Source organism: Spodoptera frugiperda, chromosome 20 (genome assembly GCF_023101765.2).
Source record: "Spodoptera frugiperda isolate SF20-4 chromosome 20, AGI-APGP_CSIRO_Sfru_2.0, whole genome shotgun sequence".
NCBI lineage: Eukaryota > Metazoa > Arthropoda > Insecta > Lepidoptera > Noctuidae > Spodoptera > Spodoptera frugiperda.
The window spans coordinates 7,748,759-7,771,377 of record NC_064231.1 but is presented as its reverse complement, the minus strand read 5'-3'; the positions used below and the strand labels follow the sequence as shown (position 1 = coordinate 7,771,377).

At 35.2% G+C, this 22,619-nt stretch overlaps 2 protein-coding genes across 3 annotated transcripts; one reads left to right on the top strand and one right to left on the bottom strand.

Annotated features, from left to right (window-relative positions):
* The first annotated feature begins 250 nt into the window (after positions 1 to 250).
* Positions 251 to 17,982, top strand: LOC118281616 (polyamine-transporting ATPase 13A3). Of its 2 annotated transcripts, none has more exons than XM_035602238.2 (20): positions 251 to 466; positions 3,811 to 4,026; positions 4,152 to 4,380; positions 4,474 to 4,678; positions 4,789 to 5,002; positions 5,986 to 6,116; positions 6,203 to 6,385; positions 6,735 to 6,923; positions 7,315 to 7,527; positions 8,305 to 8,442; positions 8,822 to 8,935; positions 9,222 to 9,495; positions 9,777 to 9,904; positions 10,291 to 10,414; positions 10,734 to 10,895; positions 11,157 to 11,311; positions 11,575 to 11,798; positions 12,994 to 13,142; positions 13,460 to 13,647; positions 13,879 to 17,982. In XM_035602238.2, exons 1-20 carry the CDS (start codon positions 433 to 435, stop codon positions 14,002 to 14,004), a joined length of 3,396 nt encoding a protein of 1,131 aa, XP_035458131.1. In that variant the 5' UTR covers positions 251 to 432; the 3' UTR covers positions 14,005 to 17,982. The 2 variants fall into 2 exon arrangements, with proteins under 2 accessions (XP_035458131.1, XP_035458129.1); XM_035602236.2 differs by having other exon boundaries at positions 3,799 to 4,026.
* Positions 17,047 to 21,762, bottom strand: LOC118281617 (sodium channel protein Nach-like). Its single transcript, XM_035602239.2, has 11 exons — positions 21,364 to 21,762; positions 21,161 to 21,258; positions 20,963 to 21,065; positions 20,607 to 20,784; positions 20,322 to 20,467; positions 20,136 to 20,241; positions 19,794 to 20,070; positions 19,457 to 19,595; positions 18,915 to 19,018; positions 18,350 to 18,533; positions 17,047 to 18,149 (listed from the first exon to the last, which is right to left on the bottom strand). Exons 1-11 carry the CDS (start codon positions 21,546 to 21,548, stop codon positions 18,038 to 18,040), a joined length of 1,632 nt encoding a protein of 543 aa, XP_035458132.2. The 5' UTR covers positions 21,549 to 21,762; the 3' UTR covers positions 17,047 to 18,037.
* Between the last annotated feature and the right edge of the window lie 857 nt (positions 21,763 to 22,619).

Sequence of the window (22,619 nt, the reverse complement as noted above, 5' to 3'; positions counted from 1 at the left end):
ATTGCCATATGAAAAAATAAAAAATACTCATTTGTAACGTTTATTTTGCTCATTTGTCTAATAGGGTAATCAATATAAAGCTATCGAAATAAATAAACTATTGGCTATATAAATTGAATAATCTTTATTTAAAACTACATTTTAGTCGAGTTTCTCAATCTTCAACGCCATCAATCGATTCAAGTACATCTCTAAAACCAGAGATAATTTCACCCTGACATTATAAAATCTATGAATGAATCAATTTTTAATTCATCCTCTTCTGTCATTCGTTGCAAAGTGTGATGTGAAGTGGTGCGGATAATTCAACAAAAAAAACCTTAAATAATTTGCGATGAGGTAGCACCGGTTACTCAAAAATAACTAAACAACATCTAAGTAATATGCCTTAACTCTTTTGTGTTATAAACCTTTATAATAATTTTCGCGGGAATGCCGAACATTAATAACACCTGCGCTGCCAATGGTAAGTCTTGTGCACTTGATTAAATATCGTGTGACTCATAAAATATAGAAAAATATCATGTAAAAGACAAAAAAATAGTAGTACATTATTCGGGTAATGATTCTTAGTTCATTACATCACAATATCCAGTAAGCACGGGTAATTAATTACACACGTAGCTGTAGTGTGCCAGGAGAAATTCATTATTCAATTTTGTTCTTTTTTGAGAAGTCTGCCGTCATTTGGGTAGTAGACACTCAATATTTTTTATTAGTTGAACTAGATAAATCTATATTGCAGTTTTATTTAAATACCATGTGCTAACAAACTGTTATGGTGTAGAAGATTCTATGAATGTGCAAGTGTTCTCAGTGACATATCGCCTGAAACTAACCTTGTAGGTGTTAATGCATATTCTGGAAGGCAGATGTTCATCACCATTATTTACAAGAACATCATTTCAAAGCTTACATCAACCATAATTTTCATTTTCATTTATTATATTCATGTTTCTTGCATAATACAATATTTATTCCTCATGTCACACCTGTCACTGTATCACCTCTAGATCATATAATTGCCAATTTAATGTTTGTTTCACAATATTATGAAACATTAGTCATAAACATAACAATTATTATTTTTCTTGTTATTGTAATAAAATACAAGATGAGATACTTTGACAGATGTTATACAAAGCTATGGATAGTTTGTAACAGGCTATTCATTGCTTGCACTAGGCTTCTGGCTGAATACACAAATGTCAATTGTTTTGAAGTAATTGTTTGTACTAATCACTAGATATAGTAGCAACTATAAGACATATAGATTACAATAAAATGGAGTGAATAGAATTCAAGTGGTCAATAAATATTGGGAAAATGTTCTAACATCTATTCACCCCGTTTTACGGTACCTACCGAATAGTATTAGACTGATATAATTATATGTTATCTTACCATTTTCCCTTTACATAATTACTAATGTAATTGTAACCAGTACAAATTAGTTAAAACAGGTGTTTCTAATCACCATTGTGTAACTGTACATTAACTACTTTCTTTCTTAAGAACTACTTTTACTATGTTATAATGACATTTGTGTATTCAAGATTACCATAAAATCGATTGCTTTTATACACCAGCAATGTTGCGAATTCACAGCATTATCATTTAATCCAAATGCTTTGCCGGGGATACTGTTGGAATAAAAATAAAAACACAATAACTAGATAAATGTAACAGTTTAACATTTGCTTAGTAATGTGACCTGTATTGTGTTTTTCTTTTTAAATGTGAGGTGATAGCACTGTGTTTGCACTGTTTTGTTTTTGCATAATGTGGTAATAATTTTACTTGTCCTTTGTATAAGGAATGCTAACATACACATTGTTAACTAGTTATATTTGTTTCATGTTTCATTTGTGTTGACGTCAATATCACTGTAGGTCATCATGCTAATATAATATTATTTATTTAAATAACTATATCTTATTTATCCATTTCATTCATAAGGGCTAAATGTTCCAGTGGTATCATTATCTCTTAATATTTTCCTCAAGCATTAAGTATTCCGTTGACTGCCTTATTACTGCATCTTGCGTTTTAAGGAAACTGATACTGGGTTTTCCCTTATACCTAAGTAAAAGTACCTTATCAGGAAATCAAGGAATATGAAATGACATAGCCTTTCAGTAACATTTGTAACTTATCATCACATTAAAATAATTAGTAGTGGTAATTATCTAATGAAACCTGTTTCAGCTTTGCTTTTCATTTAGAAAATAATAATAATTAAAAAGCCAAGTAATTGTGCCTTCGTACTGAATTAACTACCTACATACATATTTCATTTATTTGGACTACACAAGAGTAACCATTATACATTATACTCATTATTATTCTATGAATAAAAAATAAATAACTATAGCAATGCAGTTCATTCAAGGCAGATAGATTCATTACATTTAGGTTATTGTTTGTAAACACAGATTTTTTTTTCATCTGTGAATATGGCGCTTGCAACGGTGCCTAAATATCGGAAAGTCAAAGAAATTTAAAAACATGGTATCCCTTTGCAAGTTCTAAAGATTGAACTTATCTGTAGCATCAACTGTTAAACATTTAACTTGACTTGCAGAAAAAAACAAACAATTTAAATAATAAAGAGTTTATTATTTTAATTTTGCTACACTGAATGATATTGAGTACAAGAAACTAATAGGCACCTAACAACTAGGATTTAAAAAGCATATAAAAGGAAACATTGAATACCTTCTAGAAAAAAACCTCTCGCTGATAAGACGTAGACGGCAGTCGCACTTTGTACCGTTCAAAAAGTACGACAACTTATTTTCTGACGTACCATAATTTTTCTTCATAAAAATCTGTAAACCTAGGCATTTAATAACAAACATCAACAAATATTTAAATCGTTTCCGTTTTTTTACACACGTAATGTGTCATCGTAAATAATTACGCGTATTTACACAGATGTCTTTTTTATAATCCGATTATCTAATCGATAGAAAGTAATATACGGTTTTAAAATTAATCAAACCGATTAATATGACTCAACATGATAGTACTCATCGTAATTAGTTTTGTTTTGTAGGTATACAGAACTTGTAATTATCCTTATGTGTAAAAATAGTAAACAAGACCTAAATAAGAAATACACGGTAGACGCAGTGACTTGCCGACCCACTGCTGTTTAACGTGTCGTGCATTTAATTTCTGCACGGGAACGGGACATTGTGTGTGTTAACAGTTCTGAATCTGGATGTGTAATATTAAAAAAATAATAATGGTAGGTGTAGGTGTTCTAGATTTAAGCAATTTTAGATTTTGGGTCAATTATTATTAGAGGGCTCACATCTAGCTCTAGCTAAACAAATAAATATTATGATTACGAATAAATATGTAGCAATAAATACATCGAATAAACAATTTTATTCTTAGAAGTTGTAGCTGCAATTTGTCATGATACAAAAATACATTTATTTTAAAGCACGTTTATTTCTTATCTTTAAAGAATTTGCTGGAATACCTATTAGTTCTAATCAAAACGAATTTAACGCAAATTAAAGATGTATGTGTGTACATGTAGGTTGTAGGTAATAAGATTTTTATTTGTATACTATAAAAGTAAGTTAGTTTTTTTTTTATGATACCTAGCAATGGGAACGAAGATACATAATCGGGGACCTTAAATTCAGATGTAACACAACTTTCCTTAAAGGACATTAAATAGGAAAAAAAGTAGCAATAATTACTAAAAGCAAACAAAGTGCCGCCACCTCCACCCAACACGTATCCCCGGTAAGGTATTCAGACCTTTTGTTTTCATTGCAGACGAATATGAAGTCATTGGCGAGACGCAGTGGCAAATAATCGAGAGCAGCGGCGATGAACAAACCATAAACATTCATGGCTTCAAATATTCTAAATTACGCGCTACTTTATTACACACCGTGTGCATATTACTATGTGGCTTACCATATTTTGCATTGGCTTATTACCCGTCCTACAATCGATTCAAATACGTAAAATGCAGTCTGAAAACGGCTAAGGAAATTTGTGGTGAGTTTTGATCAAGTATGGTCCTTTATTTTACATTTTTATTTCGGGCCAATAATACTCTTTTATACGGCTTTAGTTCTATATGTTTATCAATCAATAAATTAATATTTCCCATTACTTTTTAGTTATCGACTCTGATGGAGGATGGACTACAGAGAAAGTGCTTGAAGTCGACCTGAACTTATCAAATCATAGAGATAACAGGTTGCGTTACTTTATGTTCAAACACAACCGGTTCATTTGGCTTAACGACCAAGGAGTTTTTATCAATGTTCTTGCACTCAATGAGAAGCTCACTATCCAACTGCTGATGGAGAATATGTCTGGTATAAACAAACGGCAGCAAAACGAATTGTAAGTGAAGAAATAATGATGTTTTAGCCAATTTTCAGTTCAAAAAGACAGTTTGGTAACCTAATTCAAATCCTATCCATTTATTTATTACAGGATCAAACTGTATGGTACAAACTCAGTAGAAGTGGAAGTAAAGAGTTACTGGACGCTGTTCGTCGAGGAAGTCTTCAATCCTTTCTATTTGTTCCAAGTTTTCTCCATCATTCTTTGGTCTTTGGATGAATATTATCAGTATGCGACCTGCGTTTTCCTGCTGTCCGTTGCTACCTGTATGCTGGCGTTGTATCAAACTAAACAGGTAAATTTAGAAAGAAAAAGATTCTAGTTTCTATTAAGACTTAAATACTCCTATATATAATTCGAAGAGTACCTGAGAAAAATACAAATCATTGTTCTTTTTTTCTTTAGATGAGCATCAATCTCCACAAAATGGCTGGTTCAACTAGTGCATTCACTGTGACCGTGCTACGACCGACCCGCATGGGCCGGGAGGAGTGCGTCGTGAACGCCAGTCGACTGGTACCCGGCGATGTATTAGTTCTTCCACCTGACGGGTGTGTGATGCCCTGCGACGCCATGCTTCTGACCGGAACCTGCATTGTAGATGAGAGTATGCTAACAGGTAAGATAAAAACTCAGATGAAAGACCAACACTTTCGTTAGTTTTAAAAACATCCTTTATAAAGAAAGTAAAACATTATTGTTATTATACTATTGCTGATCAATTTCTCACTGAAATCTTATCTCACTATTATTATAGAAGAATAAACTTCCAGACTTACTGGGCTCCATTGTACAACAGTTGAATTAATACGACAGACATGACCTACACATTTCAATTTAAACCATCTGCACCAATATTGATACACGCATTCCATGTACAGTACATGTTCATAAAATTGACACTTATTAAAAAATGGTATTCCCAATCAAATTGAACGTCTGTAAATCAATCAATAAATGTATCTTGATTTGTATGTACCATGTAATAGAATGTTTACTTGTAGGTAGCCACGTGTTTCAGTTGTATAACAATACTACAGAATAGTATGTATAGTACTAAACTACTATTAATATTATCGTATATGTAATTAGTTATCACATTACTCATTACATAAGCAGTTTACGCAAACTATCTATGCAGTAACTAATCTAATTGCGAACTACGTCATTTATCTTTATTGTTTAGGCAACACGAGCAAAAGTAATAGTCATTTTCTTAGTTTCAATATCTCACACAGTTTTGGTACACATGATATTTCAAAGGGTTATTTTAAACTGCTGTTTAATATCCAATCGCGACAGTCGCCGTGAAAGTGGGTCAGGATGGTTTGCTGTCATTAAAAAATTACTCGAGTGGAATGCCGAGTCAGACGTTATCGTCAAGATTTAATATTCATCAACTACTTTTGAATATTAAATCGTCTTCAAGGGTAACATTTGTATAAGATCTTTGTTTTGGAAACAGAGCCTAGTCTCATAAAAACTGTCACACTAAAAAATAACTTTTGACCATTCGATCGATTATTATTCGCCCGTATAATTAGTTTTAACATGGTGTATTCCATTTCTGTCTCTCATTTGATTTGATATCTTTGATTTTAGGTGAAAGTGTGCCCGTAATGAAAGGTCCTCCTTGCTCGTCACCTGAAATATATTCAACTGAAGGGCACAAACGACATACATTATTTGCTGGCACTCATGTTATGCAAACTCGATTCTATGGCAACAATCAGGTACGAACTTGAAACAATAATAATTAACTATGCATTTATGTGTAAAATCATTTAATTTTAAAATAATATTTTAATATATTTTTTAGGTTCTAGCTAAAGTCGTACGCACAGGTTTCTACACAGCTAAAGGAGAGTTGCTGAAAAGCATTTTGTTCCCAAAACCCTTTGGATTCCAGTTCTATAAAGATGCCGTCAAGTTTGTTATATTCATGTTCTGCATTGCCGCGATTGGAATGGGTTACTCTATCTGGCTGTATGTTGTACGAGGAGTAAGTAGAAATATGTTTTTATATATCTACTTTAGTAATTTATTGCAATTTGCGCATAGCTGTCTTGTGTTGCGCAAATAGTTGTAGACATCACTATTGTTTGCGCATGTTTGACGCAACCTAAGTCAACAACTTGTAGTACGTATACAAACTTAACTCATACGACATTTGTCGTAAATTGTTTTACCATAATTAGTTACGTTTATTTTTACAAGGAAATATACTGTTTGCATAAGTTGACATTCAAAGTTCTTTATTCGGTTGTCTTCTAACTCAAATAGCACACCATTGAGTTGAGCTTGATCTTCCGTTCTTCGCCTTAAATTAATTTCTCATTCTTTTTTTACAGAGTTCGATTGGTACAATAGTTCTCCGCACTCTAGACATCATCACGATCGTAGTACCGCCCGCGTTACCCGCCGCCATGACAGCTGGCATAGTATACAGTCAGAATCGGCTCCGTAAAAACAGGATCTTCTGTGTATCACCACCTAGAATTGTAATATGTGGCAAATTACAAGTTATGTGTTTTGATAAGGTATGTATTGTTGCATTATTTATGTATGTCTTTACGCTTTGTCAAAGAAATTATTACAATGTTAACTGTGCTTTAATTTAGGATTGTAATTATGTAAGCCAAATTTGAAATTTGGTCAACGAAATTATTACAATGTTAACTGTGCTTTAATTTAGGACGGTAATTATGTAAGCCAAATTTGTTCCATTTGTTTTAAACTTACTGTTTAACGGAAAATATGAAAGCACATACATACAGGGTGTCCCTGAAGTCAACAGACGATATTTTTCTAATAACAGTTGGAACCTTGCCGATCGTCTGGTGCCTGTTGGACGTCGATTTCAGGGACAACCTGTATATGGTAATGAAAAATTGTGACCAACAAAACTTACTATATGAATTTTATTTTTAGACTGGCACTCTAACTGAAGACGGATTGGACTTCCATTCAGTGATACCGGTACGTTCAGGGGAGAAGTTTGGAGAGTGTGTGGTGGAAGTGAGCAGTCTGCCTGTGACCAGTCCACTCATACAGGCCCTGGCGTCTTGTCACTCTCTCACCAGCATACAGGGCCAGTTGAAAGGCGACCCTCTTGACTTGAAGATGTTTGAATTCACACAGTGGGTGAGTGAGCTTGACTGTATATTATAACAAAGTCCTATATGCATAAAACGTTTTTCATTAGCGATTAAAGTAAATCGTCAAGTGCAGTGTAAAGATTTAAGCAAGAAGGTTTAAGTAATATATAAATAAAAAGCTAGTTTTAGAATATGAGAAACAGTAATTCACACTATGACCATCTCCTGTGTCACATTCTTATCAACCGTAATTGCCACTATTACAATAGAAAATCAACAAGGTAATATAGATTTACGAAATTAAGACACAGAACTGAAGTAAGTATAGTTCAGGAAAGACTTGTAATGTTATTGTTTTATTTTTGGCCAATACAGTCAAAATAACAGAGATGATGTCATGTTTTCCCTAAACAAATTACTAATGACTATACTCGGAAATGAAGCAGCTGACTATTCCTCGTAGATATGACGTCTACTTATCTGATTTGAGTTGAAAATCTGATAACATTAAACCAGATAGGACAGCCAGGTGTCCGTCATACTGATAAGAGCTATTAGATATTAAAATGTAGGCTAATAAGAGCTTTTAAATAACAATATTACGCTTTTTACGATAAACTTCAAAGCTTAGTTTTAGTATTTTTTCAATTTACCTAAACGACTTCATTTTTATGTAGATAAATGACTGTTTCAAACATTTTTAAGTTTCAAAGAGGCAAAATTATAATGAGTAATAGAATCACCATCATAATACCTTAACTCATTTCTAATACACAAAAACACTGCCTAATGCTTATATAATAAGGCCGATTTTCATTCACAGGTACTCGAAGAACCAGGACCTGAGAACACACGATACGACAACTTGACACCCGTCATTGTGAAGCCCGCTACATCTGCCAATGGATCTATGCAGAATCTGGATGACTTTGATCCCTTTACTATGGAAATACCTTATGAGGTTTGTTTTCTTTACCAAAATTGTATAAAGCCAGTCATAATATTGCCTCATCAAAAATACCCCCTTCCAAATCCCCGATTCCCCAACAAGTCTTAACTCCTAACGCCCATAAGGCCGACAACTCATTTGTAACGCCTCTGGTCTTTCAAGTGTCCATGGGCGGCGGCGATTGCTTACCATCAAGTGATTCATCTGCTAGTTTGCCGGCTTATTCCATAAAAAAATACAGATCACGATCACTGCTATCACGCTGTGTCAAATAAGTATTGCTATGAAATGAAAGAACCTTCAAATTCTACATAGCAACTTTTCTTTCTCCTGACCATCATGTCTGAATGTTTAAAAAAATAATTAAAATAGTACTTTCTTTTGTTATTAGATCGGTTTATTGCGGCGGTTCCACTTCTCGTCGGCACAACAATCAATGGGTGTTATAACCAATGTACTGGGACAGCCACAAATGGTTTACTTCGTCAAAGGTGCTCCTGAAAAGGTAAACCAATATTATACTGTACTAGTGCTTCGTACCAGTGCAGGTTTTATTAAAATCTAATATAATTATCTAAAATAAATATAATTATCTATTTTGTCCAGATGTTCTTGTTGTAGTTTTCGCTTAGCAACACGTTTTATGATTATTATTTTTAATTACGTAGATAAGCAAACACCTGTGTCTGCTCTCATGTAAAAAGTACATGCTACTGTTACATACCTACTTTTATAGTTACCTACGTACAAGTATAAGTATGATATGTATTAAATTATCTTTTATTTTGTAGGTGGCTGGTATGTGCAATCCGGAAACACTCCCAGAGAATTTTAGTTCGGTCCTGAACGAGTATACATCCAACGGTTTCCGTGTAATCGGTCTTGCGCATAAGAAACTCGATCGCAAAATGAAATGGGTCGACGCACAACGGGTCAAGAGGTCGAACCTTGAGTGTGATATGGCGTTCTTAGGCTTTCTAGTCATGCAAAATAGCCTGAAGCCAGAGACAACTCAAGTGATTAGAGAACTCCACGAAGCTTCTATGAGACTGATCATGGTCACCGGTGAGTAGATAAAAAAAGAAAAATAAATTATTTGGTATAGCACCACATTTCAAACACATTTCCTTCACAAAATAAAAGTGACGAAAATTACCTCATAACAAATATCAATGAATGCTGCTCATAATTTTACTAATGCCCACTTAATTAGCAATATTAATTAATGACCTAGCAACAAGCAACACGTCACAATACGCAGTTAATTAACCTAAATGTAAATATTTGTTCCGTTTTCCTCATAATATGACAAAGCTATGAGTAATTTTCCTATTGTTTGTTTACAGGGGATAACATAATGACGGCAATGTCTGTGGCCCGGGGCTGTCTCATGGTGCAGCCTCACCAGAAACTGGTCCTTATCACCACGGAACAACCGCAGACCAACGACTCACGCCCGCCTCTTTGTATGGAAGTAAGTTTCTATGGCAGCTTCCATTAATGAATTGCATGACGTCATGAATTAGGTCATCGGGTATCCTATGGTTGTTTTTGTTGAACTGATAAAATTACATAACTTTTTTTACCTGACGACAGAATATGTAGATGTAATGTTATAAGTCCCTTGTAATAAAGTGATCCTACTTGTATACTGGATTGGTCCATTTGCCGTACTGTTGGTGAACATTTTTAAAAAGTTAAATGATATGATACTAATAATGACGCTGGACTCGAAACTTCTCGCTTAATAGTTGCACTTGAGACTACTAGATCAGTCTATTTTATTTATTTATTTAAAGAGCTTTATGTGCATAAACAAGCACGATGCATCGATGAACTTAAAAATATGGCTATTTACAGGTGGTGGGCGAAGGAGCGCCGCCTAAGTTGGCATTAGATGCCTATGTGTTAGCTCTCGAGGGTAAAACTTGGGCTGTGATACGTACTCATTACCCCGAGCTAATGCCGGCGGTGCTCTCTAGAGGTAAGTTATATTTCTTTTAAAACAAAATATGAAATTTCTCTGTAATTACAATAAGTCTAATTGTTTAAATATACTTCTCTAACAAGTTAATAATTATACAAAAATTCGACTACATTGTATTAACCACAGAAAATCGGAATATTAAGTTTTAATATCATACGTAATAAAGAACATACATAGTTACGGTTATGATAAATCTTATTTTATTAATAAGTCATAAAATATGAATGAAATGACTGTTTTTAATTTCTAACACGAATTCTTCATAGAAAGTATATAGAAATAATAATCAACTTCATATCTACGTGCATTGTTATAGGAATGGTATTCGGTCGTTTCGGTCCGGACCAGAAGACGCAGCTTATAACAGCGTTGCAGGGCGAGGACGTCGTGGTCGGCATGTGCGGGGACGGAGCCAACGACTGCGGCGCGCTCAAGGCCGCCCATGTCGGGATCTCGCTCTCGGAGGCTGATGCATCGGGTAATTATACTACCAATTAATAATTTTAATAGATGGAATGTAATAGAAAATGATGGTTGTCATAAACAAGACTAATTATGTTAATGACTGACGTAACTGTTTAATGAGCTAACTCGACTAATTTCAAGCCACGCTAAGAGCTCATAATCATTCAGCAGAATAACGTAACACACAACACAGCGAAATCAATTGGTCATGAGATGTTCGCCGCTTCGTATGTGGAGACATAGAAAGATATTAACCTTTTATTTTTGTTTTCAGTGGCTGCACCATTCACATCTCAAGAGCAGAACATTAAATGCGTGAAACTCCTCGCCTTGGAAGGGCGTTGTGCTTTGAGCACATCGTTCGCTATCTTCAAATACATGGCGCTCTACTCGCTCATTCAATTCTTCTCAATCCTGATTTTGTATAATGTAAGTATAGTAGTTAAATAATAAAGGTGATATACTATATGCAAACATAAAAATAAATTAAACAGCTATGCAATGTTCTCTAGTACAGTAGTTCTTTAGAGGTAAAGTATATGAAACCTGCGTTCCGTTATACCACGGGTTAATATACCATTTTGTGTAACTATTAAGGTCCCTCCCTTACCCTACACTACAATGAGTCACCCGAACATTCAAACAGATATACATATTTTAAAACTGACATTCTCTCATTACCATTGTTACAGTTCTACTCAATCCTCGGCAACAACCAGTTCCTGTACATCGACCTGGTGCTGACGACCCTGCTGGCCCTGTCGCTGGGCCGCGCGTCCCCCGGCCCGGTCCTGACGCGCCAGTCGCCGCCCGTGTCTCTCGTCGCTCTCTCTAGTATCTTGCCACTCGTCATACAAGTCTCATTGGTGCTGCTAATGCAGATTGCGTCCATTTACCTGCTTTATGCTCAACCTTGGTAAGTGTTTATACGATGATATTGATGATTTTAAGACAATATGTATCATATTTATGTATCTGTCATTAATCTAGACACACGGCAGTGTGTCCGCCAAGTTCGAGCAAAAAAACCGACACACCGGCCGTGGGTTATATTACACGAACCATTTCGGGCCAAGTTCGACCCACCTATAACTCAAAATCTATTTTATCTACGCATATGAAATTTCTAGTATCTGTCGAGATCTACTTACTTATCTAAAATACAAAATTTCATTAATGTACCTATTGTAGGTCTTGAGATATTGACGTCAGAAAATCGCTATTTTTACTATACACTCACTGACTGACTCACTCACTCACTCACTCATCAAAAACCTAGACCACTTCCAATGGTCGTATTGACTTGAAATTTGGCATGGAGGTAAGTCTTTAGGTCAAGGTAAAGGAAAAAATCTGAAAATGGCCAAGTGTGAGTCGGTTTTAAAAATAATGAAGGTGTAAATTCATACCCCTTAGGAACTAAAACAAAAAAGTTATCTATATCTTCCAATGGTCGTACCGACCAAAAATTCGTTACGAAGGTTTGTATTTAGTCAAAGTAAAGTAAAATAAGAAAAAAAGAAAATAAACCTTACAAAAATAAATGAAATCCCACCCAAAACATAAATGTGAAAGGCTGCCAAGTTCGATAATATGGGAATGCTTCGCCTATAAAAGAAGTGAGATCTAAATAAGTACCAAGTTCCATACACAGACCACAGTTAAAAATGATATAACTTGGCAAGTTTTAATAGAAAATTATATACTTGACTCATTGCGTTTAGTAGGTTTATAACAAAGTGTGTGAAAACTTGCCAACTTGTGGGATGTGTTTTACGTTCTACTTATGTAACTGCTTGACGAGGTAACTCGACTAGTTTCAAGTCACTCTAGGGGCTCATAGTTATGAGCAGTAATTCTCGACAAATAACAAACGACGCGTCGAAGGTTCCGCAGTCAAACGACACTTATGGTTCTGATAAAAGTCCCTGTTATTAAAAATATATAAATAAAGTTGTAAAATTTATAGGAATACAATATTTGTAACAGTTTGAATACCCCAAGTGAAGCAGTATATTAAAATCTAGTTGTTACTAACAATTTAACAAACATATTTCAATAACCAACATTGCCAAAAAACCTAGTTATAAAACGTCGTTTTGTCATCACAGGTTCAAACCAGTAGAAGGTGGTCCCGACGTAGAACAAGTGTTGTGCTGGGAGAACACAGTTCTGTTCATAGTTACTGCATTCCAGTACTTAATCATGGCCTGCGTCTATGCCAAAGGCTGGCCTTTCCGACAACCTTTCTGCACAAATTGTAAGTACTGCTTATTGTTCATTCATTCATTATTATTATTACTATTTTATGGCTATGTAAGAGCTACAAAGTTATAAAAATAAAAAAGTACAATGTCAAAAATGTCAAGAAGTACAAGGTAAAGATTATTTACGAGGATCTTGGTTAATCCTAAAACTACTACCGACCATCGCAATAAACGAGCAGTATGCAAAATTTTAGGCAACCTAATTTCTTATAGAAATACATGAAGTCTAGTTATGATGAAATGATCATGTTATATTTTCTTCTAGTTCAAATAGGAATATGTTTATATTTTGTTTATGTTTCTATTTCAGATTATATGATGATAACTTTAGTTACTCAGTCAGTGTTCGTGACGTTACTACTGTTATGCCCGTGGGAGTGGTTGGCACATTTCATGGAAGTTGAGGCCATGTCGTCGGCTGACTCTGAACAAACTATGTTCCGTATTTACCTATTGCTGATACCTGCCCTTCATATTATACTAGCTATAGCTATTGAGGTGAGTTGCGTCAATTATTATTATAGATCTTATTTCCAATAGTCAGTACTTTATAATGTATGTATGTCTTAAGCATTCGTATTATTTAATATCGTCGTTTTTAAAGCCTAATTGTGGCATATATTCACAATTTTTGTCATGAAGTATGCTATGCTATTATTAACACTTGCTAAGAATATAATGATAGTAACGATATTATGTACCATTTTAATTATTTATGTATGTTTCCAGGCGAGTCTGTCGGACTCGGAGAAGTTCTCCCGGCTGGCGCGCGTGATGCGGCGGCGCTGCGACAAGGGGGCCGAGGGCGACGCGGCGCGGCCCCTGTGTGTGCCGCCGCACCTGCAGCTGTGCTGACCGCGCCGCCGCCCCGCCTGCTGGCCGCGGCCGCACTGGGCTGCCTGGACCACGTGGGCTAGCTGACACTACGTACTTCCACTCATACCGAACGTAGCCAACTTGATAAGCTAATGGTGCCACCACCCAGTGTTCCACTCCATTCTCATAGGTTAGTTCACAAAACTACTAACTTCCCGCTCGCAACTTGTTACTGGTGAAAACCATATAAAAATCAGCTCAGCAGTTTTCGAGTCTGTCGCAAACACATACGACTGGGACTTTGTTTTATAATATGTAAGGACAACTTATCCTATGCCATCCAATCGATGATGTTGCCATCAGTTTTTATCAGTTAAGTTGCAATAACTTGACAAGTTAGATCATATTTATTTTTAAGAGAATTTAATGTCAAGTTACTGCATTTCGTTATGAGTTGAGGTGTTTGTTGAGTTCGTGACGCACGCCTCTTGGTGATTCTTCGGAAAAATTATAGCAGAAAGACATCTTATTCTTAACACAATGTTAAGTTGTTTAAACCGAAATAATCAAGGCAAAATGTTTCCGAAGGATCACCTCTCCGGGTCTATCCCGCCTCATAGTTACCTTTTTACTCTGTAGTGATAGTAGAAGACACTGCAACGGTCAGTGTACTTTCCGAATTGTTTGTACTATAATATTTATTTATCAGTCAGCAAATAACCTTACTGGAAGTTAAGGTGGCTGTTACTTAATTTAAGTCCCAATCTAGTAAAATTACTCTACTGCTGTTCAGAGGAACAAGCGCTATTTCATTGGCCGCTGTGCCGTTAGGTTTGAACTAAGACAAGCACTTTGCAATTAAAATTCTTTGAAGGATATGTAGAAGATAACATTTAATGTGTGTGCTAGTTTTAGTAGAATCCTAACACTTCGTCGGATGGTCTTGTTAGCTAAGTGAGAGGCCGTTAATGCTTTGTCATTGCGCAAATTAGGTTCGCCATCAGATCAATAAAAAAGAGCTGGTATGATAGAGTGGTTTACCATTTTTTGTATTGGTTTGTCAACTTGTCTTGATGTATTTGCCCCTTTTTGCGCTACTGCATGTTGACATTGCAGTGTCGTTGTAAACTTAGAGACAAGACAATCATGACTTCTGCTGTGATAAAGGAATTCTCGGATACTTCCAGCGCTGAATATCATTCACGTGTCTATGTAACCTTTCTGTACTATTTTGTTTTAAAAGTAGTTAAAACTCTGATTACAGTACTTCGTACGTATGGCTATAATTAAACTATCGAGAACTATTTAATTAAATTAATCAACTAGATTAATATTTTAATATTTAATTTAACATGGTTTACTTATTTTGTATAGGTTGTGCAAACATTTTTATTTTGTACTTATTTTAAACTAAATTCATCATTTTCATTATTGAGTCTGTCAAGTTATTTTTATCGGTTAGTATAATTATGGTCGCAATTGGAAGTATCAGAATATTACTATGGTCATCATCCTTTCTCCTACACGCGTAAACTATTGAAGAAACTCAGTTTAAAGTTAGAAAAATAGTGAAACTCTAACATTTGTTTGTTGCACTCTGCGCCATAACAATAGTGTCTAATATACTATATCTGGTAAAGAGGGTTGTAATTAATTATCTTCATTAGAGACTTCACGGTCCGCCTAAGTATAAGCCCCCATAACCCAACACATAGATGAGAACATACAACTTACCTCTGTCGATTAAAACATTCGAATCTTCTTAGAGAAATGATATCGCATTAAATGGGCCAATGTTGATCTTTTAATCAATATGTTTATGCTGGCCAATCGTAATGTTTTGTATTAAATGGAGTGCCAAATAACACTTGACAGACTCTTTCCGTATCCTTTAAAATGTCTGTTATCTATTAAATAGAAACCTGCAACAGTACAAAACTTGTTAGCCGGTAAATAAAAATAGTAAATTGAAAACTGGCAGAAGTTTACATTTCACACATTAACATAATCATGTCATATCATACACATTCACTAATGTCTTTTTTTATTTCTTTTCTCATAGGCAATTACCTCTTATACTTAGTCCATTTTCGCAACAGTTCAGTAATGTATTTAAAGTATCGTTCTGTCTTAGTGTAGCCAAAGCAGACAGATAATACGGTTTTAAGTACTTTACTGAATTTTCGTCTAATGGACATTATTTCTTTAGTGAAAAAGTAGTCACAAAATGATTTGATTTTTTGCAATCAAATGAGTTTGTCTTACTTATTTTTTTTATAGTAATATTTTACAGAAATCGATTTATATAGAAAATGTTGATCCTTTTAAATGAAATCATAGAATTAGGAGTATAAGTTGAATCCTACTTATTTTATTATTGTAAATATAGTTAAAATTATGAATTGAAATTACGTATGTTTTGGATATGCGCGATTGGTTTAAGGTGATTTGTGATTTTGCATTTCGCCCGTACTTCACAAATATTAAAGATTTTGCTCATTTTTATCTAAGCCACGCTGATTTGTTAATGGTCAGGTTCATAATAAAACAATAGTAAGTTTTCTGCTGCATTGTATTATTATCGTAAAATACATTAAAACGTGCAAAAACAGTGATTAAACTTATTACTTATTTTATGCTTTAACTTATTTATTGTGCTACTTAAATCGTTTTACAAATTACTTAAAAATGTAATATTAAGTTCTCATTAGTTACTTCATAAATACACTATCAAAAACGCTAACACTTGTGCGTAATACAGATTTTTATATCTATTTTTTATTTAGTAATTTATCTTATTTAATAGCTGCATTTGAATTGCGTATACACATCTTTTATTCGTATTTTACTAATCATGTATATGTTCATACACCATTCCTATTTCAATCTGTCATTTCTTAAATAGATTTTCATCTCTAATGCGTCGCAATAAAGTTGGAAATCTATGAAATAGTCTTTACAGATTGTGGTAGGTTGACGGTAAGTCGAGGCTTCAAGGATCATAAAACACTAGATACGTATTTGAATTAACGTAATACATTTCCAATTGTTACGTTAAACAATAGTATTTTCAATAAACGTAAGATAAAATCCAGTAAGCGAGCAGCATTCTCTTTACTGTATTGTAAAAACCAAAGGAACATATAAGTGTTAATCGAAAATCCATCTTATTTGTACGTATGTAAGTCTATAATTAAGTTGTAACATCTAAGCGATACAAGTTACTCGCTGTACGCTGGACTAGAAGTATTACATCAATATTAAATACTAGGTCGTAGAAATAAGACATTTTTTAATCGGGTTTAAGCGGTATTATGATGCCAAAGCTGCCAAGATTTCTTAAAAGATAATTTGAAATGGCACTGTAGTTAAATCAACCTATTGGATGAATAATGTTTACAGTTTGATGTGTTTATTATAAAAGTACTTATATCTATCTGTAAGTATATTGTGTATGTATAAACGATTTGATATTACGAAGTGTTGCGATAAAAATACAATCAGCAATATTAATATCAGGTATTTGAAAACGAAGCAAGAGTATTATGACTCATTCGTGCGATGGGAATCGCTAATGAGTGAAGTGCGTGAGTAATAGATTGCTAAGTCAATTTATTAATGCAATATTAGTAATATTTATGTGTTTCATTAGTCAGAAATTTCATTCCTAATTGTTTAGTACTTAGACGTTTGGTGCTGCGTATGATTTAGTACCTTTGGTTCGTAGATAACAAATTGTATGATACTTAATATTATATAGAGAAATACATTCACAAACACGAAATATTTCGGAACTTATATTTTTTTGTAAACTTGTTATTTATTGAACTGCATTATTGTGGTTGTTTTTTAGGCTTTACTGCAAGTATGTTTATATTTCTCGTATTTTGGAACTTGTTGACTGTTTTTGTGTCCAATTGTCACAATAATGTAGTTCGATACAGATTTTACTAATTGCGACATTAGATGGAATATGGATGTATGACCAAAAATATTGGAATAAATATTAAAGAAGTATATTTTTGTTTCATTCCTTCAAATATTAACACTATGTGAAAAATTGTAATGTTAACTAAGGTAAGTAGGTGGGATATGAAGGAGGTGGCGAATACTCCGGTGGCTGTACGTTCTTAGCACGCACCACTAGCGGACGAGCGCTCCGCGGCACTGGGGGCTGCTTCCACCTATAAACAAAATTATGTATTACCCGTTGAAATTGATGGAAAAGTTATACGAAATCGAATATGTCGACTAGAGCCTGTTAATATTTTCATCGGCTAAAAAAACCTAGATGTCAGTTACAAATACGATATCACACCACCACTGCTATAGCAATTCATTTACACAACTAAGATTTTTGACTAAAATTGTATAAAAAAGTTACCAAGGCACAAGACTCAGGTCATGTGGAGGTTTAGGCCGAGCCAGTCTCTCAGCTCGCTCCTCTCGCAGCACATCAGCATCTCTAGCGGCTGCACACCACGCTCGCAACGTGAAGTAGTACAATAGCTCCACACCGGACAACAGGGAGAAACCCAGGAACAATCCCGCAATACCACCGAATGACACTGAAATTGTGGTAAGTGACATCAATTATTCACACTATGAGGTTATTTGAGTCATGATACCAGTATGCAATGCAGTATTCCATCAGCCAGCAAGAGATTGATGATCACAGTATCATATTTTAATAGGTAAGTATAACATGGAAGTTATTAGGAATTTATGAAAACGGATATGTATGACATTTCGCACAAATGGGTAAAGAAAGTGCATGGCTGTTAGGTACGGATAAATAAATGAAGATACCAGAAGATAGGTATGGTATAAATCACCTAAATAGGCACCTATTAGAGAGTTATGTACATTCTCCAAATAATAAGCCAATAGGTAAAGTAATGCAATATATTCTATTTAGTTAGAATTCTATTTCTCAGACATTGACTCACCAAGCAAGTCGACCCAACCGAACAGCACCTCGCGTTTGTACCGCACCATAGGCCATGACACAAACTCTGTTTCCAACAAAGTGTTCTCGCTGATCCGTGTTGCACTAAAAATTAATTACTCTTACTAACCAAAAAAATATGTTCAGGGGTGTTGGGTCATTCCCAGTTTATATTTTTATAGTGATCAATTTTGATGCTAACATAGGCACACAGACGCGTGCCAAAGTGATAGGTAGGAAAAGCAGTGTTTTACTATATTCTAAACGTAAATATTACACGTAGAGAATCAATTATGTTACTAATATTTATATTTCATACGTATTTTTGACGTTTGAACTTTAATATAAGCTAATAAAATGTAAGTAAAATGTATTTTCCCGTTTCAATCGCTATTCATCGTTCCATTTTCTAACAACACCCACTATTTTACGTAGATGCGCGACGCGTGCGTTGAAATGACTTGGCCGTTTTGCGTCATATCTATAAGTACCCACTAGAACGGTCTCTATACAATGGCTTAGGATTAATTACGTAAAACTTACTCGACGTCAGAAAGTTTTTCGACTTCGTAAACAGTGTGCGAGCACCCTAGTTCACAGCTGCAACTTGTGACGTCTGTTATTGCGGACGCATGTTTTGCTATACATCCCAACTCTTTTAATGAGCATTGTTTGTAGCCCTCTGTAATCAAATGAAAATGTTGCTACAATAGCTAAACCACTGATGCATTCATTGAGTGGTCGCAGGTGCAACTGTTGAGCAGGTGCTTTCGGGTTGAGCGAAGTCGGATCTGGATTTGTGGCAGGTGAATAAACCTACCTACAAACAATGCCAAAAAGTGTGTTTGGTTAAAGTGAACCAAAATATCACGAAACTTACTCAAAGGCGGATAAAAATGAGGAACACATTTGCAGAAAGCCCGACTCCGATGCATGCGACACTGTCTCATGCAAGCTGAATAAGTGTAAATGTTGGAAGTCTCCAGATGTTGTTCGTCTGCGAACACACAGCGTCGTTGACGAATGGACAGCTGACGAGCGTCTTCAGTGGTATACGTGTGTTTCACGGAGAATGATACTTTCTCCACTCGACGATCCCAAGAGTGCTGAGCGCTTTGCTCCAGACCCGCCATTTCTTCTGTTGAATGTATGAAAATCTGGAATAAACACATCATTTATGAGGATGTTAAGGAACGCATCCTTAAATAAAAGGCTGACTTACATCGAATGTCGTATTCTTCCGATCAGAATTAAACATGAAGGACCATTTGGCGTCGGTCTCATGGATGAACGCTTCATTGAACTGTTCAGATTGAGTCTGCGATTGCCTGGAACGTAAAAGGTCAAATAACGGTCACTTAATATTTACATAAGTATTTTATTTCAATTGTTTAATAAACCTTCATACCATGGCCACACTTTTTCCGCATGTTTGGAGTTAAAGGCGTAACAGAATCCCATTTCAGTGAATACAGGCATTAGTACGTCGCAACATTCCTCGGAATCTCCCTTCCATTCACAGTCGTAGAACAATGACTCACAATGTCGAACTATCTGCAAACAAAAACGTAATGTCTGGGAAACAAACAAACCTACTTACCTACACAGCTTAGCTATAGGCAGCGAGACAAAAACATCTAAGTACTTACCTATTCTTCTTTAACTTTGTTAATTTTTATATTTTTGAACTTACTTGGAATACAGCATCTTTAGGGTTTTTAGCTACTGCAGGTCCATCTTCGTCATCTTTGCCTACAAGGGCTGTGTCTGAGAGGAAATCCGCAGCACGTTCTTCTATAGATCGGTAGGTGAGTGTGGCCAACCATCGCAGCATCTCACCAGCCTTCTCCGGAGGGTTGGCACCCCAGGTGCTAAACAATTGGTAAGTACCTATTAGTAGCTTGCTAAGCAATTTTTTTTTGTTTTCTAACTTTACTGTTTTGTAATAAAGTTCAAAATCTTTTGCAGTGATAGTTTAGAGTATTGTGTTTCTAGGTACAGCTTAAACGTGCAAAATATTGCTTCAATAAAATGTTTCGAATTTCCTACCTCTCAATATAAGTTTCCAATAAATCGTCGTCAACTGGATCCACGTCACATATCGTCACTGCAGGGAATGGAACATCCCAGTTATGAAAGTCTGTATCCAAACCTAAGAAAATAAAGTTGTTAGGAAGACTCTTGTCGTAAATAAAATAATTGTCATTGTGCCAATTGTGTCGACCTTTCGGTTGTTTACCTACTCACCCGTGATAGTTGGGTTAGTTTGAAACTTCTCCCATAAACTGACTATGATAATACAAGTGGTTACTGCTCCTACTGCTGTAAAGCTGAACCACATAAACCTGGAACAGCACCCATTTTTTTTATAGTGTTTTGGTTACGATAATAATTTATAGGTAGTCCATTTCCATTCGATTCATAGGGAGAGAAATATGCTCCATACTTACTTCTCACAAAAAGGCCTGTCCTTCTCAGCGATGTATCGTACACCATGCAATGTTGAGTTATTGAAAAACTCCGTAGTCTGGTGACGTAGGCTAGCAGCCAGCAGCGAAAAACCACTAACATCTGAAGCCGGCCGGGTCTTCTTAGAACCGTCATTTTTAAAGTTTGACTCGGGATACACTCTCATATCACAATGTATTACATTTTCACTACGTTGTACTTTGTATGGCTACACACAAGATCGGCAATAAGCTGACTGAATCACGCTACAATGATAACATCGAAACTATCGATCAACCGTTGCGTGATGTTTTGGTGGACCTATTGCCCACTTTTGTAATATCACTAATTACGTTAATGTGTACAGTGTTTGTACCTACCTCAATCATTGATTTTGAAAGGACACTTTATTACAGCTTTATTTTAAATTCTTACTAAATGCGGCTTTGCTTGCGCGGTGTACGTAGTTACATAAAACAATCATCCGAACATAGAACCTCCTCCTTTTTAAGTCGGTAATAAGGTAAGCGTGGGTATTCTCTGGGCCTCAGGTTCGTACTAAAAAATCTGCAAAGAATAGGAAGAAGCATCCTCCAAATCAGATAGGTACAAATCTAAAGACGCAACCCAAGCCGTCGGGCAAGTGAAGGGGAAAGGCCTTTATTCAACAGTGCATGCATTCTGGACGAACTCATTCCTCAGTTTTCTACCCTAACGTCCGGTTGATCCTGATTAAATATCTGCATAGCTAACTTAACTCAAATAAAAACACTTTCATCAACAAAACTTTACAAATAAGCACCTACCAACCTATTTGCATAATTTTAGGTCAGTGTAAAAGTAATGAGTCTGTAACCGCCCTAATAAAATATTACTTGGCGCGTAGGTGTATCAATTTGTTATAGGTACCTACGGAGCTTCGACTAAAGCTCTTAATAATTCATAGTAGGTATCAATCTAGCAATTAACTATCCAGCATAACAGATAAAAGATAAATACTTGTTTATAATTTACGCATTAAGTACCTACGTGTCGTGACTGCCTCAGTGGTGCGAGTTGTAGGTCAGATTCGATACTTTGGTCGAGCAAAATGGTATTGGGTGTTTCGATTTGAAAATAATTGGATATCAGCAGGTAAGGCAAGTCAATGTTCGGTAGTGGTTGTAGTAATAAGACAGTCCCTAGAACCTTTTATTCAATACTTCAGGGTAGGAATCAATTTATTTATGTTCTGGTAACAAAATAAATCAAACTCAAC